Here is a 14,016-nt window from a genome sequence, read left to right on the forward strand (position 1 = left end):
ACTTTTACTATATTCATCATGGGATTCTTTCAGACCAGAGACCGGTAGTGACACATTCTTTCCCTGTCCCATCTCAGGAAGTATTCTTTTACATCCCCCTACTTTTCTGTTGATACAAGCCTTTTTTTCTAATAAGCCAAGGAGGCTTTGGATGATTTTATATGATCTCAACTCCTGCTATTCCATATCAAGTCCATTCTTAGCCATTAGTTTTAATAGCTTTTGCATGGTTACAGATTCTTTTCACCAATTTAATTAGTTATATTTTATGATGCTTTTCTGAATAGCTTTTTGAAGATCAAATTAATGTTTGTAGCCAGACAGCTGAAAATTACATTTTTACCTAAATGATGGTGTGTGCCTTCTAAAATCTAAAACCCTGATAGAAGAAACACAGAACGATGTTTTTGACCCCAGTAGGATTTTGGTCTCAGTTTCATCGTTTGTCATGGGAATTGCTGTAAACTATTTTTATATCATTCTATTTTGACTTCTGAATAATAGAACTGTCATTAAGCTCTATGACCGGAAGCATTCCTTTAGATTCCCTTTAATTAAATACATTCTGAAAAGCATCACATGAAAAAGGTAGTAACTCTAGATAGAAGCAGAGAAATTTCTGAGCTTAAGATCTGCACCCCTAATTAAGAGAATGTCTTCAGATACTCAGCACCATAGGTTTAGAAGAAAGTATGTCTATTTTGGACTGGTCAGAGGTCTGTACCTGAAAGGGGCTAACCAAGATCGGCCATTGTGACCATGATGGGATTTTTTTTTTTCCCTTTTGGTCTATTTAGTGGCCATCTCATTTGGATACTCTTATAAAAGACTTCTTGGAGTCAGGTGGGTTTGTTGCCTTCTAGAACCTTACTCATGAGTTCTCCTTCTGTATTTCTGTTATTGTAGTATATTGCCATTGGATAAGGCTGTTTCCTTTTGGTATCTAGCTGAACTAGAGCTGTAGGTTGACTGAGCTTAAACTTTTGGCTCAACCTGGCTCTGTCTCAGAGATCACGTATCTGTGATGAAATCCCTTTAACCTGTAAATTACTGTAAGTCACCATGAAATCATTGCTTTCCATCCATTTACTTGATTAACACTGCAAGGACACAACCTGAACCAAGCCCAATTCAGCCCTACTTCAGAGACAATAAAGTAGCCACTCTTTGGCAGTAGCCAAATGTTAGTATTATTCTCAGTGCCATTTAATAACTAGAACTACTATGATTTAGATTGGGGACTAGGGGAACCAAACCACTATGGCTTGCATACCACTAACCATGCCACCATTTGGACATGGGTATCAGCTATACACCTTTAGGAAAATTCTGCTCAGTTTTCAGCATTTGAAATATTCTTGTGCTGAAATCAGCACTTTGCCTTTCTTTGTCTTCCTCTATCCTGACGTTATTTCCTTCATGGAGAAAATGGCAGCTTTTTTAAAAAATTTTTTTCATTAACATATAATGTATTATTAGCCCCAGGGGTACAGGTCTGTGAATCATCAGGCTTACACACTTCACAGCACTCACCATAGCACATACCCTCCCCAATGTCCATAACCCCACCCCCCTCTCCCAACCCCGCTCCCCCACCCCCCGCAAACCTCAGATTGTTTTGTGAGATTAAGAGTCTCTTATGGTTTGTCTCCCTCCCGATCCCATCTTGTCTCATTTATTCCTTTCCTACCCCCCAAATCCCCACAGAAAATGGCAGCTTTTTAAATGGTAATCCTGGGAACAGTGGGAAGTGGCTAACTCCAGGAGACACTTAAAACACAATAGTAGCTGGACACCTAAGATGGAGATTAAAGCCACGCCCTGCACACCTAGCCCTTTCCACTCGGCTCCCACCAGCTCACCATGTAATAGATACCCCCAATTTTTACAGGTCCTCATTTGGCTGATTTTATACTCTATATGATAAGTATGACCGGGCAGATGCATCTTGTCTGGCTCCAGATAATACCAACAACTGAACCAACATAGTTAATGGCTTGTTCAGGCCAGCATGTGAACTTTTCTGTGCTTCATTGCGCCTTGCGGCTTTCTTCTTTTCTTGACTACCACGTGCATCATCCTGCTTGTCACTGTGGACAGGAGGGGCTGCTCCCTGGGTCCCTGGCTCCCATCTTTGCTGACATCTCTTCATTACTCACTTTTGCCCATCACTGTGCAATCACAATTATCCTATTTTCCGAGAGGAGGAGGATAATAACCTTCTTTAGTCAAAAGGAAAGAAGTTGAATAAAGTCTGAATAACTTACAATTTTGCTTGGTAGAAAACATGTGTTGAAATTGTCCTTTCCCTCTGCTCTCTGGACATAACAGCACAGTTAGGTGAACCTTTATAGTTTTGTCTACATGTCTCTTAATGACCTTTGGATCCTATCTCTTAAGATCAGAGTTCTTGATTCTGTGTTGTAGCTGACGTACTAAACATAAACATGGGACTATTGGGATTGCTTTTCAGTTTCTTTCATGTTTTTGAATAAAATTGACAAGCAGCATGATGGGGAGAATATATTCAGATCTTACCCAGCTAAGATAATGTTCATACAATACTCAAAGATAACAAGAATGAAACCTAAGAAAATAAGGGCTGTACATGGGTTTTATTTCCTTTGGAAGTAACCCCACCAGCGAGTGCCTTTTCTCAATGCCTTTTATTGAATCTAGCATATTGGATAAAACCGCTGTTTCTCTTCTGGTGTGTTGGTCCTTGCCACTGAGTGTCAGTCAGGTCCATACAGAATTCCATCTCTTTTAAGTCTGGATTGTAAGCCTGGCCAGAAGGGAGGAGAATGGTGGAGGGAAGGAGGGGTCAGCCCGCCAGAAAGTCAAAGCAGATTAAAGCATTAGGACGAATGAGACATGATGCATCCTCTTCTTCCTTATTAAGGTCTAGCTTTCTTCTTATTCAGGAGTTAGCTCCAAAGTAATTTTCAAACAGGTAAATCTTTCCTGATTCTAAACATTAGTTAATTATATAAGGCATTGGTCTTAAAGCTTATCTAAATGCTAAAATCACTTAGGAGAGCTTTTCAAAATTTTGATGCCCGGGCTCCACGCCAGAACAATTAAGTCACTACCTCTAGGGGTGAGACGTTGGCATCAGTATTTTAAATGCCCTGTATGATACATACACACAAGTGGTTGATTTAATAGTGTATCTAAGGTTGAAAACCATAGTTAATAGAACATAACTAAAGTAGTTATTAGTACTCTTAATAAGTTTAGATCTGGGCGCCTGGGTGGCTCAGTTGGTTGGGCCTCTGCCTTCTGCTCGGGTCACCGTCTCGGGGTCCTGGGATCAAGCCCCGCGTTGGGCTCTCTGCTCAGCAGGCAGTCTGCTCCCCCCACTTTCTCTGCCTGCCTCTCTGACTCCTTGTGATCTCTGTCTGTCAAATAAATAAATAAATCTTAAAAAAAAAGAAAGAAAGAAAGAAAGAAAGTTTAGATCTTATTCTATGAAACTTCCAAGGTTTTATGAAGGGGAAATGAAAAAATTAAAGACCTCCCATAATCAGCCTGTCTTTGCAAATTTATTCTGTGACTTTTTTTTTTTTTACACATATCTACCCTGTTCTTAGTCTAATTGGCCTACTCCTTCTTCTTGATCCTGCTTTTATTCATTTTTTTTTATAGCGTTTGTGTATGCTATTTGGGAAATAACCTCCCCCTTTTTGCTTTTATAATCCCACACTACCACCTCTTTGTAGCTTTTCATTATTCTTCAGCCAAAAGGAAGCTCTTCCCTTCAGTACTTCTCTCTCTGTCTCTCTCCTTTTTTTTTTTCCTGCTTTAGTATATTCTGTGTGGTTTTGCATTCATGTTTTATTTCTCCTGCCAGTTTGCAAAGTCTGGATTTTATTCATCTACATATTTCCCTCATTGCCTGGCGTCTTTGCATTCCCCATAGTGCCTTGTATCCAGTTGATGTTATATAAGTGTTTGTTTGAATAAAACGTGGTTTTCAGATATGTGCTTTCCAGAACCAGAAAAAAAAGCAGATGTGTGATATCTTTTCTGTTTGCTTTCAGACTTTTCCAGTTGTTAAAATTTTTCATTGTGGTGACCTTTTTATTTATTTACACATGTGATTTTGGCTTATTTTCAACCACTAAGTAAGCTTCAGGAACCAGGTTCTAGAAACCACTCTTCAAGGTTTGGAGTGCTCTATATCTTAGTGAAGAGAATGCTTATTAATGCTAGTTATGAAGCGTCTGCCCGGCCCATTTTCTGTCATGGTGGAAACAGGATTTTGTCATAGGTCTCAGTGTTTTTCAGGATAGATTATTATTTAGATTTTAGCAACCCTGTTTCGTGTATTTTTTCACTGAAAAGATAAAATCCTTTCTCAAATCCTGAAAACCAGTACGGTTTTGCTTTTTAACATAACCACAGGGCAGAGATTTCCAAGTTTCTACCACTAAATGACAGATAATAAAGGAAACAGTGTTTGTAGAGCATACAAGGCATTTGGTGATTCAAAGAGGAATTTCAGATGCACAGTGAGAACTAGGGAAGAGGCAGATGTGGAACTGTAGCCAAAAAAGGTGGTGTTTGCTTTTTATACAGCACTGTTGGTTGTGTATATGTTATATGTTTCTTCACGCCAGCTGTTTTCAGCTTCAGTTCTTCTTTAATGCTTTCGTCATGGAAGCCTGACTTCGGGATGAATTATGTCAGAGCCCTGAGTGGGAGAAAGGCCAGCTCAAGACTATGTGGAATGATTTTCCTGTCACCGAGCTAATTAAGTCCATCTAATTCTCCAATAGTTAGCATCCTTTTACATGATCTCCAGATAACTCACAGCATTTCTCCTTAGTACTATCAACTGTGAAAGAGATTTGAAGCATTGCATGCCTTCCTACTTCCTCCCTGGGTAGGGTATCTTGACCTGTCCCAGCTGTTTTCTTTCTTACAAAAGTTCTAAATTCTAAAAATCACTCTTATTCCTCCTATAATTTTTGAAGCTTGAAATTGCTCAATACTGGTTTGGTTCCCACCTTCTCAGTGGGAAAGCAGGTTTTGTAGATCAAAGCACATTTTAGTTTCTCTTTGCTTTTTTTTTTCTCCCTTAAGTTTCTTTTTAGGAGAAAAATAAAACACTTTCAAGACATTACTGCTTAGAGTTAGAGCTTCTTGGAATACATAAATTCTTTAAATCCAGTTTAAGTTTGTGCCTATGTACCCCAGTGGGAAGATTGGATCTGAAACATCCCTAAGATGTCCCAGCTCCATCTTCTTTCCATGTTTTCTCAGAACTCGCACATACCATCAGTACTACTACTCAGTTGCCCTAGAACATATTTCTTTGCAATCTAGAATTTCTTTAGGCGTTGGGAGTCAAGTTGAACAGCATGTATTCCCAGCAACTTGGTAGAGCAATTTACAGATTCTATATGGGCATCTAGTACTTAGCTAAATCAACTCTACCTCTCTCTCCTCTCTCTCCTTTCTCTCTTTCAGCTTGGCAGTGACCTTGGCGGGGGCATTGGAGGAAGTCCGGCAGTAAGTGCCATCCGTTTTTTTCACCATGGGATGCGCTGCCACCTGTTTGATGCCTTTCCTATGCACACATTCTCAGACGAGCCACCACTGCTGTCTAGCATTGTATACCAAAACCTCTATAGCAGTGTATGACGAGTAGAAAGTAGCATAGGGTTACTTGGATTCTTCAAAGGCATACACCACATGTGGTGTAGGGACATCTTTAGGGATTGGTGCTCTGGTGTCTACAGAGATCTTTGTCTTCCTGACATTAAAGAGCTAAAGAAAGTGGAACCTCCCATCTTGACTGGAGAAAGCTCTTATTCTCTAGTGTCATCTACAAAGAACTTGAGAGAGTCAGCTGGACTCAGAGGGAGTCTCTCCTCGTAAGTGACAGAGGCTGGGGGCTGTGAATATCTATCTCCCCCACCCAGGAGAGTTTCCTACTAGATATTTATGCCTAAATGTCTGCACCCAAGTGGGAAAAGAGCTGTTTTCTAAGTTGGATGCTTCTTCTTTCTATAGAAACAGACTCCCCTCTGTTAGGGTACCTGTAGGCCTTTTGCACAGAATCATGGAAGCTAAAATTGGAAACAAACAGAAAAGATCTTGGATCACTGTGTTCCTGGTCCTACTAATTACTCTCTGATAGAACTTCTAAAGACTGTTTGTATATTATCAATGATGAAAAAATAACTGTGATGATTAAGAGGACAAAGAATATACTAATTCAACTCCAAGAATATTGTAATTATATTGTGTTCTTACTGTTTTATCAATACTACTAAAATACAGAGCAACATGTTAAGAGCTATTAATCTGTTTTTCCTGGTTTCCCTCCCCCCTTCCCTTTTTCCCTGCAGGTGGGACAGTCCTTCATCCCCTCATCAGTGCCTGCAACCTTTGCTCCTTCACCTACTCCTGCTGTGGTCAGCAGTGGTCTGAATGACCTGTTTGAACTCTCCACGGGAATAGGCATGGCACCTGGTGGATATGTGGCTCCTAAGGCTGTAAGTAAAGTGATACTTTCTTAATGAACAATACCTGAATTACTAACATTTTTTGTTACTTCCACTGATAATAAATCCAAGGTTTGGGATGAAAAGTAGCCTGAAATTTAGCAATACAAAGCACCATAGCATCCTCATTAACTACTTTTATAATTAGACTTAAAATTGGAAATATTAAATATTTGTGTTTTGTTCTCTTGTATAGAAATATTGTCTGGTTTGTCAGCACTGAGGTCAGTCTAGTGTAAATCCAGTTAATGCAACAGTGAGAGGCAGGGAAAGTTGGGGGGGGCAGAATATAGTAAAGAGGAGTTATCATTTTTACTTCTCTTTCCTTCCATTCCCCTTTTGATTGGTGTTACATATGGATTCTAGAGTGCTCTTCCTCACATTGGGATTTTAGCATATCTTTAGAGTTCTGATTTAGGTTTCTGTCATTGGTGCTTTTCTGGTCTCAGCCTTGCTTAATGTCCTGCTCAGACTGAGTTTCAAAAGTGGAAACTGCTGTAAGTGAAGCTTATTTCAACCTTTGGGAATAGTAGGCCCAGTTTCTTGTAATTGTGCCTTTCTGGGGAACAACATGCCTGTTTATTTCCTGAATTCTCTGCCTGCTCATCTGACTCTGGAGGACCCTGTTACAGAGTTGTAGACCAGTTGTCCATTCTAGGGTCGTAACTTTGTCTACACAGCTGCTGAATAAAGCAACCAAAAATAGGATTTAAAACTGAGCCATAATATTTTGGCCCAGTACAGTAACTTGGTTGTGAGTTTTCTGTGTTAGATATTATCCCACAGAATTTTAATTATTGGGTCTAAGATTTTCTAATCCATTTGTTTACTGACATTAAAGTAATACATACTAGTAATAAATATAAGTAATATAGAAATGACAGATGGAAAATTAATTTCTTGGGGTGCCTGGGTGGCTCAGTGGGTTAAAGCCTCTGCTTAGATCATGATCCCAGGGTCCTGGGATCGAGCCCCACATCAGGCTCTCTGCTCAGCAGGGAGCCTGCTTTCCACCCCTCCCACCCCCAGCCTGACTGCCTCTCTGCCTGCTTGTGATCTCTGTGAGATTAATAAAATATTTAAAAAAAGAAAAAATTAATTTCTCTGCCCTCACTTTCCCACGGATAGCCACTATTAACTTTATTGTGTGTCCTACCAGAAGAAAAGGATTATGCGTGTACCTGTATGTCTATGTTCTTTAACAGTATTATGTCAACGGAATATACTGTTTTGCATCTTATTTTTTCCCTACTATATTATTTTGAATGTCTGTATCCACTCTATTGATGTGCCACAACTTATTTAATCATTCTCCTGTTGATAGACATACAGGTTATTCGCTTGGTCCTACCACCTCCCTCCCCCTTTTTTGTTAATACAGTGTTGCAGTGAACATCTTTGCATATGTATATCCTGGTAGACAGATATTTTTTATCCTGGTATATTTTTGTAAGTATGGCTATAAGGTAAACCTGCAGTGTGCTTGATCATTTAAACATTTTAAAATAGACATTTTCCTCTTACCTTCCAAAAGGTGACATCAGATTATATTTCCAGCAACACAGTACAAAGTGCCAGATTGCTTAAATTTTCCATTGAGTATTATTGACTTTTAGGATTTTTACCCTCCGATAGATGAAAAATATCTTATGGTTGTTTGATTTCATTTTCTTCCTTCCTTTCCTTTTTGTCTTTAGCATGGCTGAATATGTTTTAATGTTTATTCAACCACCTACTGATGCTTTGGTATTTGTCTTAGATGGTCAGAACAGTTCATGAATTTCCTGGGTTTTTTTTTTTTCTTTTAAGATTTATTTATTTTTAGAGAGCATGAGTGGGAGGAGCAGAGGGGAGGAAGAGGATCTCAAGCACCCTCCCTGCTAAGCTCAGAGCCCAACTTGGGGCTCAGTCTCATGACCCTGAGATCATGACCTTAGTCAAAAATCAAGAAGTCATACACCTCACTGAGCCACCCAGGTGCCCCCAGTTTTTTTTTTTTTTTAATTAACTCGTATAAAATCCAGGATTATCACATGTTCTAGGGCCAAGGATGAATAATGGATTATATAGAGAAGACAGGCATTCATATTACTTAAGCCACATATAACTACTATTTACCAGAAACTGTAGTAAGAGTTAAAAATATACGTAAGAGGAATGCCTGGGTGGCTCAGTGGGTTAAGCCTCTGCCTTTGGCTCAAGTCATGATCTCAGGGTCCTGGGATTGAGCCCCGCCCGCATCAGGCTCTCTGCCCAGCGGGGAGCCTGCTTCCCCCACCCCACCCCGCCTGCCTCCCTGCCTACTTGTGATCAGTCTCTGTCAAATTAAAAAAAAAAATCTTAAAAAAAAAAATATATATATATATACATAAGACATATATACGTAAGTCCCTTGCCCTTAAGACTACTAATAATGGTTTTAGTGATGATTTAAAAAAAAAGTATTCAAAGATACAGACATGCTATTTTCATTAGTCGATTCAGTTTCTTCCCTTTTAAGCCTTTTATCAGAGGGGCTAATAAAAAAAACACACTGTACTCATTGGAATTTCTCTTTTCCTTGTATATACATTTGGTAGCAGTAGTCAAGCAGTAAAATGACCAAGTTGAACAGAAGATGGAGAACTAGCCAGGTTTATTCATAGACTGTTTTTGTGTGGGTTTGGTTTGGTTTGGTTTGGTTCTTAAATTAAGAACAATCTCAAAATTCAGAGACTATCTAGAGCCTTTTGCATCTGACTTGATATAGTATAAAAATCACCATAATTGCCTGAAGAAGCCAAATCTTAATTTCATCTTTATATACTCAAAATAAATAGCATTGAGATAAATCTTGTGTGGTTCCACTGGGCTCTATACTGTCTCTTAGGTCTGGCTGCCTGCAGTAAAAGCTAAAGGCTTGGAGATTTCTGGAACATTTACTCACCGCCAAGGGCACATCTATATGGAAATGAACTTCACCAACAAAGCTTTGCAGCACATGACAGACTTTGCAATCCAGTTTAACAAGAATAGGTAAGAAGTCTGAGTCCTCGGCTTGGTCATGAAACAGCAATGTGCCTTGTGTACAACAAGCCAGTGTTCCCTTTTTTTTTATTTGTTTTGGTTATTTATTAGGGTGAGGAGGGGTAGGGGAAGAGTGAGAGAGATGATCTTTTTAAGATTTTATTTATTTATTTTGGGGGGAGGGAAAGGGAGCACAAGCAGGGGGAGGGGCACAGGGAGGAGCAGAGGGAGAAGCAGACTCCCGGCTGAGCAGGGAGTGCCATGTGGGACTCCATCCCAAGCCCCTGGGATCATGACCTGAGCCAAAAGCAGACGCTTAACCAACTGAGCCACCCAGGTGCCTGCCAATATTCCATTTTTAACAATGTGTTAAAAACTCTCATGTTGGCACATTTGGGTGTAGAGTGGGAGCTGGTCTTGCATGTCTATTCACTTGTCAGCTTTCACTCTGGAGGCCCTCGAAATTTTGTTGGGAAACTCATCCATATGGAAAACGGAAACCAGGGGCACCTGGGTGGCTCAGTCGTTAAGCGTCTGCCTTTGGCTCAGGTCACGATCCCAGGGTCCTGGATTGAGCCGAGCATCAGGCTCCCTGCTCTGTCTGTTGCATAAATAAATAAAATATTTAAAAAAAAAAGGAAACCAGAACTTACTGCCTTCTTAAAGGATTCTAGGACTGGGAAGTTTTTAATTAACCATTTACACACACGAAAAGTTTTAATTGAAATGCATTTATACATTCAGCAAATAATGGTGTAGCATCTATGTGCCAGACATTCTAGGTACTGGGGCTAGAGTAGTGAACAAAACAGATGAGTATCCAAAGCCCACATTTTGGTGGGGAAAATGAATGTAATTGGTTGATGAACATAGTCTGTCCACCTGTTAGCTAAGTAATGTAGGCAAGCAATCTGCTTTTAACAATGAATTCTTTGCTTTAATAAGGAAGGGACCATGAAGATGTAAATACTGATTTTCTGTAGTTCTGAAACATCACTGTTTTATATTAAATATCATGCTTCAGGAAGCTGCCTGCTAGACTTTGATGGCAGGTCCATTTATTCATAAATACGAGATAATCACACTTGTTTCTGATAAAGTAGTAATTGGACCTTTAAGCAGGTTTAATAAAATCTGTCAGTGACAACTTGTACCAGTGATTGTCTTACTTATTTCTAAGCATTTGGAAATAACTTTTATACCTTAGATTGAAAGTTTGATACATTAGAAATCACTTACCTAGAAAGTCTGTGTTTCCTTTTGTCAGACTAGTTCTATTTCCAGCTATTTACCAATTTCAGCCATTCTTTTGAGTTTATAGTGACTTGCATTTTAATTTACTTCTCATTTTAATTTGCATTTCCCTAATGACTAATGATATTGAGCAATTTGTTCATCAGTGTAGTGACCATTATATCTTTAGTGAAGTATCTGCTCAGATCTTTCTTTTTTTAATTTCATTATCAAGTAGTAAAAGTTCTTTATATGTTGTGGGTGCAAATCCTTTGTCAGATATATGTCTTGCAAATATTTTCTGTGCCTTTATTTTCCTAACAGTGTCTTTCAAAAAGAAAAGGTTTGTATTACTTATGTACTTTGTGTTCTAAGAAATCTTTGCCTGGCCTGTGGATACAAAGAACTTTTTTCCTGTGTTTGTGTGTGTGTGTGTATGTGTTTAATAGAAGTGGTATAGATTTAGCTCTAACACTAACTTTTATAATCCATTTTGAAATAATTTTTAAATGTGTTGTAAAGCAAGAGAGTCAAAATAAACTTTTTTTTTTTTCCATAGTGAGCCTTGAAATCAGATAGTCCAAACTCCCCACTTTTGCTCTTTTTTCAAAATTGTTTTGGCTATTCTAGGTCCTTTGCCTGCTGGGATTTTGAGAGTGTAGATCAGTTTGGGAGAGAATTGGTATCAAACAATACTGAGTTCTAATTCATCAGCTTGCTTTTTCTATTTAGGTCATCTTTAACTTCTCTCTGCACTGTTTTATAATTTCTCTTGTATAGATCTTGCATGTCTATCATCAGAGTTAAGTTTGTCGTAGTTTTGATGGTATAAAAAATAGCATTCTCATTAATACAGAAGTAATATTGATTTTTCTATGTTGAACTTATGCAACTTTGTTAAATTCCCTTATTAGTTCTGGTGGCTTTCTTGTAGATTCCTTACAGTTTTCTGTGTAGATAAATCATTTTGTCTGTGGGTAGAGAATTTTTTGTAAGGAATTTTTCTTTGTTTTTTCTGTATCATTTCCAAGAGGAGCAATTTGAAGATTAGGAACTAAGCTGCTGTCATGTTTCTATCCCAGTATTGCCTTCAGATAGAGTTTGCTGACCATGAGAACAGGATCAAAAGAGCACAGTAGTTTTTTGATCTATAAATATTACCCCAAAATGAGTCATGTATTATTCTCAGGATCACTTTATTACTACATTTTGATATGCCAAAGCATAGGTTAGGAAAAAGAAAATGTTTCTTCTGCCATCCTATGACTCTTGAAAGATAATTACCTATATAAACCCTTTAGTTATATGTATTACCTATATAAACTCTATAGTTACTTTATAAATATTATAGTTCCATCTTCCTTCCTGAGGCTAAATTAGAACACAAATTCAATATAAATTTATATCATTCATTTGTGTATTTGTTACACCTGTAGGTCCACTTTTCCCTTTATGCTCCATCTATTTGAAATTCTTATATTTCTTGTGCATAAGAGACATCTGTTCTTAGGGAACCTGGGGGGCTCAGTCGGTTAAGTGTCCAACTCTTGATTTCAGCTCAGGTCATGATCTCAGGGTCATGGACGTGGAGCCTGCTTAAGAGTCTCTTTCTCCTTCTGCCCCTTCCTCCTCTCTGCTTACCCATATGCTCACTTTCTCTAGTGCCGCTCTCGCTCAAAAAAAAAAACACCACACACACACAAAAGCAAAACCAAAATATGTCTGTTCTCATATGTATTTGTTATTTATGTAACTCCAGAATAAGGTTTTCCCATCTCTTTACTATTCTTGATTGTTATTAGGCTTCTCTATTAAGTCAAACTGGTAGGTACACACTCCCTGCCTTAGGCTTAGAAAGTGACCAACTTGTCCTAGTTATTTGGACAATTCATTGGACAAGCCAATGAATTTTGCTTAACTTTCACTGTCTCTTTTCCAGTAATTGTGTCTTACATAGGTAAACAAAAAAGAAAATAGAATTACCAGTAAATAATCTTCTGGGTTGCTGAGGCAGGTTATCAAGCTATGAAATAAAGTCAATTTATTGTACTTTACAGGGTGTGTATTCTTAAGTCTTCTTTCTCCCAAGGATTTTCTAAGGAAAGATGTTCTCAAAAAAAAAGAGAGGAAGAAACTTATTAAATCTGTCTCTCTAGTGGTGTGAAACATAAGAAATTAGCAAAGCAGTTCTGTACTTATGAATGTTTTCTCCTTCCTCAAATCCATTTAATGGGAAATGGATTATATTGTAATCAGTGTTACAGCAAATTAGAATTAAGCATCTTGGTTCCATTGTTTTTTCCACTTAATTTTATTGAAAATTATGTTCAAATGTAGTAATGAATCGTTGAAACCCAAAGATGTGGCTAAAGCTTGCCTCCTGATTAACCTCTGGAATTTTTTCATCCACTTTCCTAGCTTTGGTGTCATCCCTAGCACACCTCTGGCCATCCATACTCCACTGATGCCAAACCAGAGCATTGATGTCTCCCTGCCTCTCAACACCTTGGGCCCAGTCATGAAGATGGAACCTCTGAATAACCTGCAGGTTAGAGTTTCATTTCACCGAAGGGGTACAATTTGATACCTTTCCGGTTTTATTTCACTTATATAAAAAATAGCCCCTCTCTCTTCCTCCTATTAGATTTGGTCATGGAATATTCAGGTTTGGAATAACTAGGGAGAAAAGTTTATTTGTTTATTTAGAGAGCACAGGGGAAGGACAGAGGGAGAGGGAGAATCTTAGGCAGGCTACATGCCTAGCGCAGAGCCCAACTCAGGGGTCGATACCGTGACCTTAGCTGAAATCAAGAGTCATTTGCTTAACGATTGAGCCACCCCGGTCACACTGGTGCCTGGCTGGCTCATTTGGTAGAGCATATGACTCAGTCTTGGGGTCGTGATTTCAAACCTCACGTTGGGTGTAGAGTTTAATTTAAAAATAAAAACAGGGTGCGCCTGGGTGGTTCAGTGCGTTAAAGCCTCTGCCTTCAGCTTGGGTCATGATCCCGGGGTCTTGGAATCGAGTTCCACATCGGGCTCTCTGCTCCATAGAGAGCCTGTTTCCTCCTCTCTCTCCCTGCCTGCCTGCCTACTTGTGATCTCTGTCTGTCAAATAAATAAAATCTTTTAAAAAAATAAAAATTAAAAAAAAAAAAAAACAAATTGGGGTATGTGGGTGGCTCAGTCCGTTAAGCATCCAGCTCGGTCTCAGCGTGGGTCTTTTTTTTTTTTTTTTTTTTTTTTTTTTTTTTTTTTTTTT

At 38.7% G+C, this 14,016-nt stretch overlaps 1 protein-coding gene across 2 annotated transcripts in view; it reads left to right on the forward strand.

Annotated features, from left to right (window-relative positions):
- The window catches only part of LOC111151383 (adaptor related protein complex 2 beta 1 subunit), a 129,835-nt gene that overhangs the window by 74,958 nt on the left and 40,861 nt on the right, over positions 1-14,016 (forward strand). Inside the window, exons 15-18 of one of the 2 annotated variants that reach the window (XM_022509370.1) lie at positions 5,476-5,517; positions 6,360-6,506; positions 9,385-9,530; positions 13,173-13,302. In XM_022509370.1, the coding sequence (XP_022365078.1) occupies positions 5,476-5,517; positions 6,360-6,506; positions 9,385-9,530; positions 13,173-13,302 (465 nt within the window). The remainder of the gene's footprint in view (positions 1-5,475; positions 5,518-6,359; positions 6,507-9,384; positions 9,531-13,172; positions 13,303-14,016) is intronic. The other variant, XM_022509371.1, reaches the window with a different exon arrangement.

The sequence above is a fragment of the Enhydra lutris genome, unplaced genomic scaffold, assembly GCF_002288905.1.
Source record: "Enhydra lutris kenyoni isolate GAN:26980312 unplaced genomic scaffold, ASM228890v2 scaffoldscaffold26, whole genome shotgun sequence".
Taxonomy (NCBI): domain Eukaryota; kingdom Metazoa; phylum Chordata; class Mammalia; order Carnivora; family Mustelidae; genus Enhydra; species Enhydra lutris.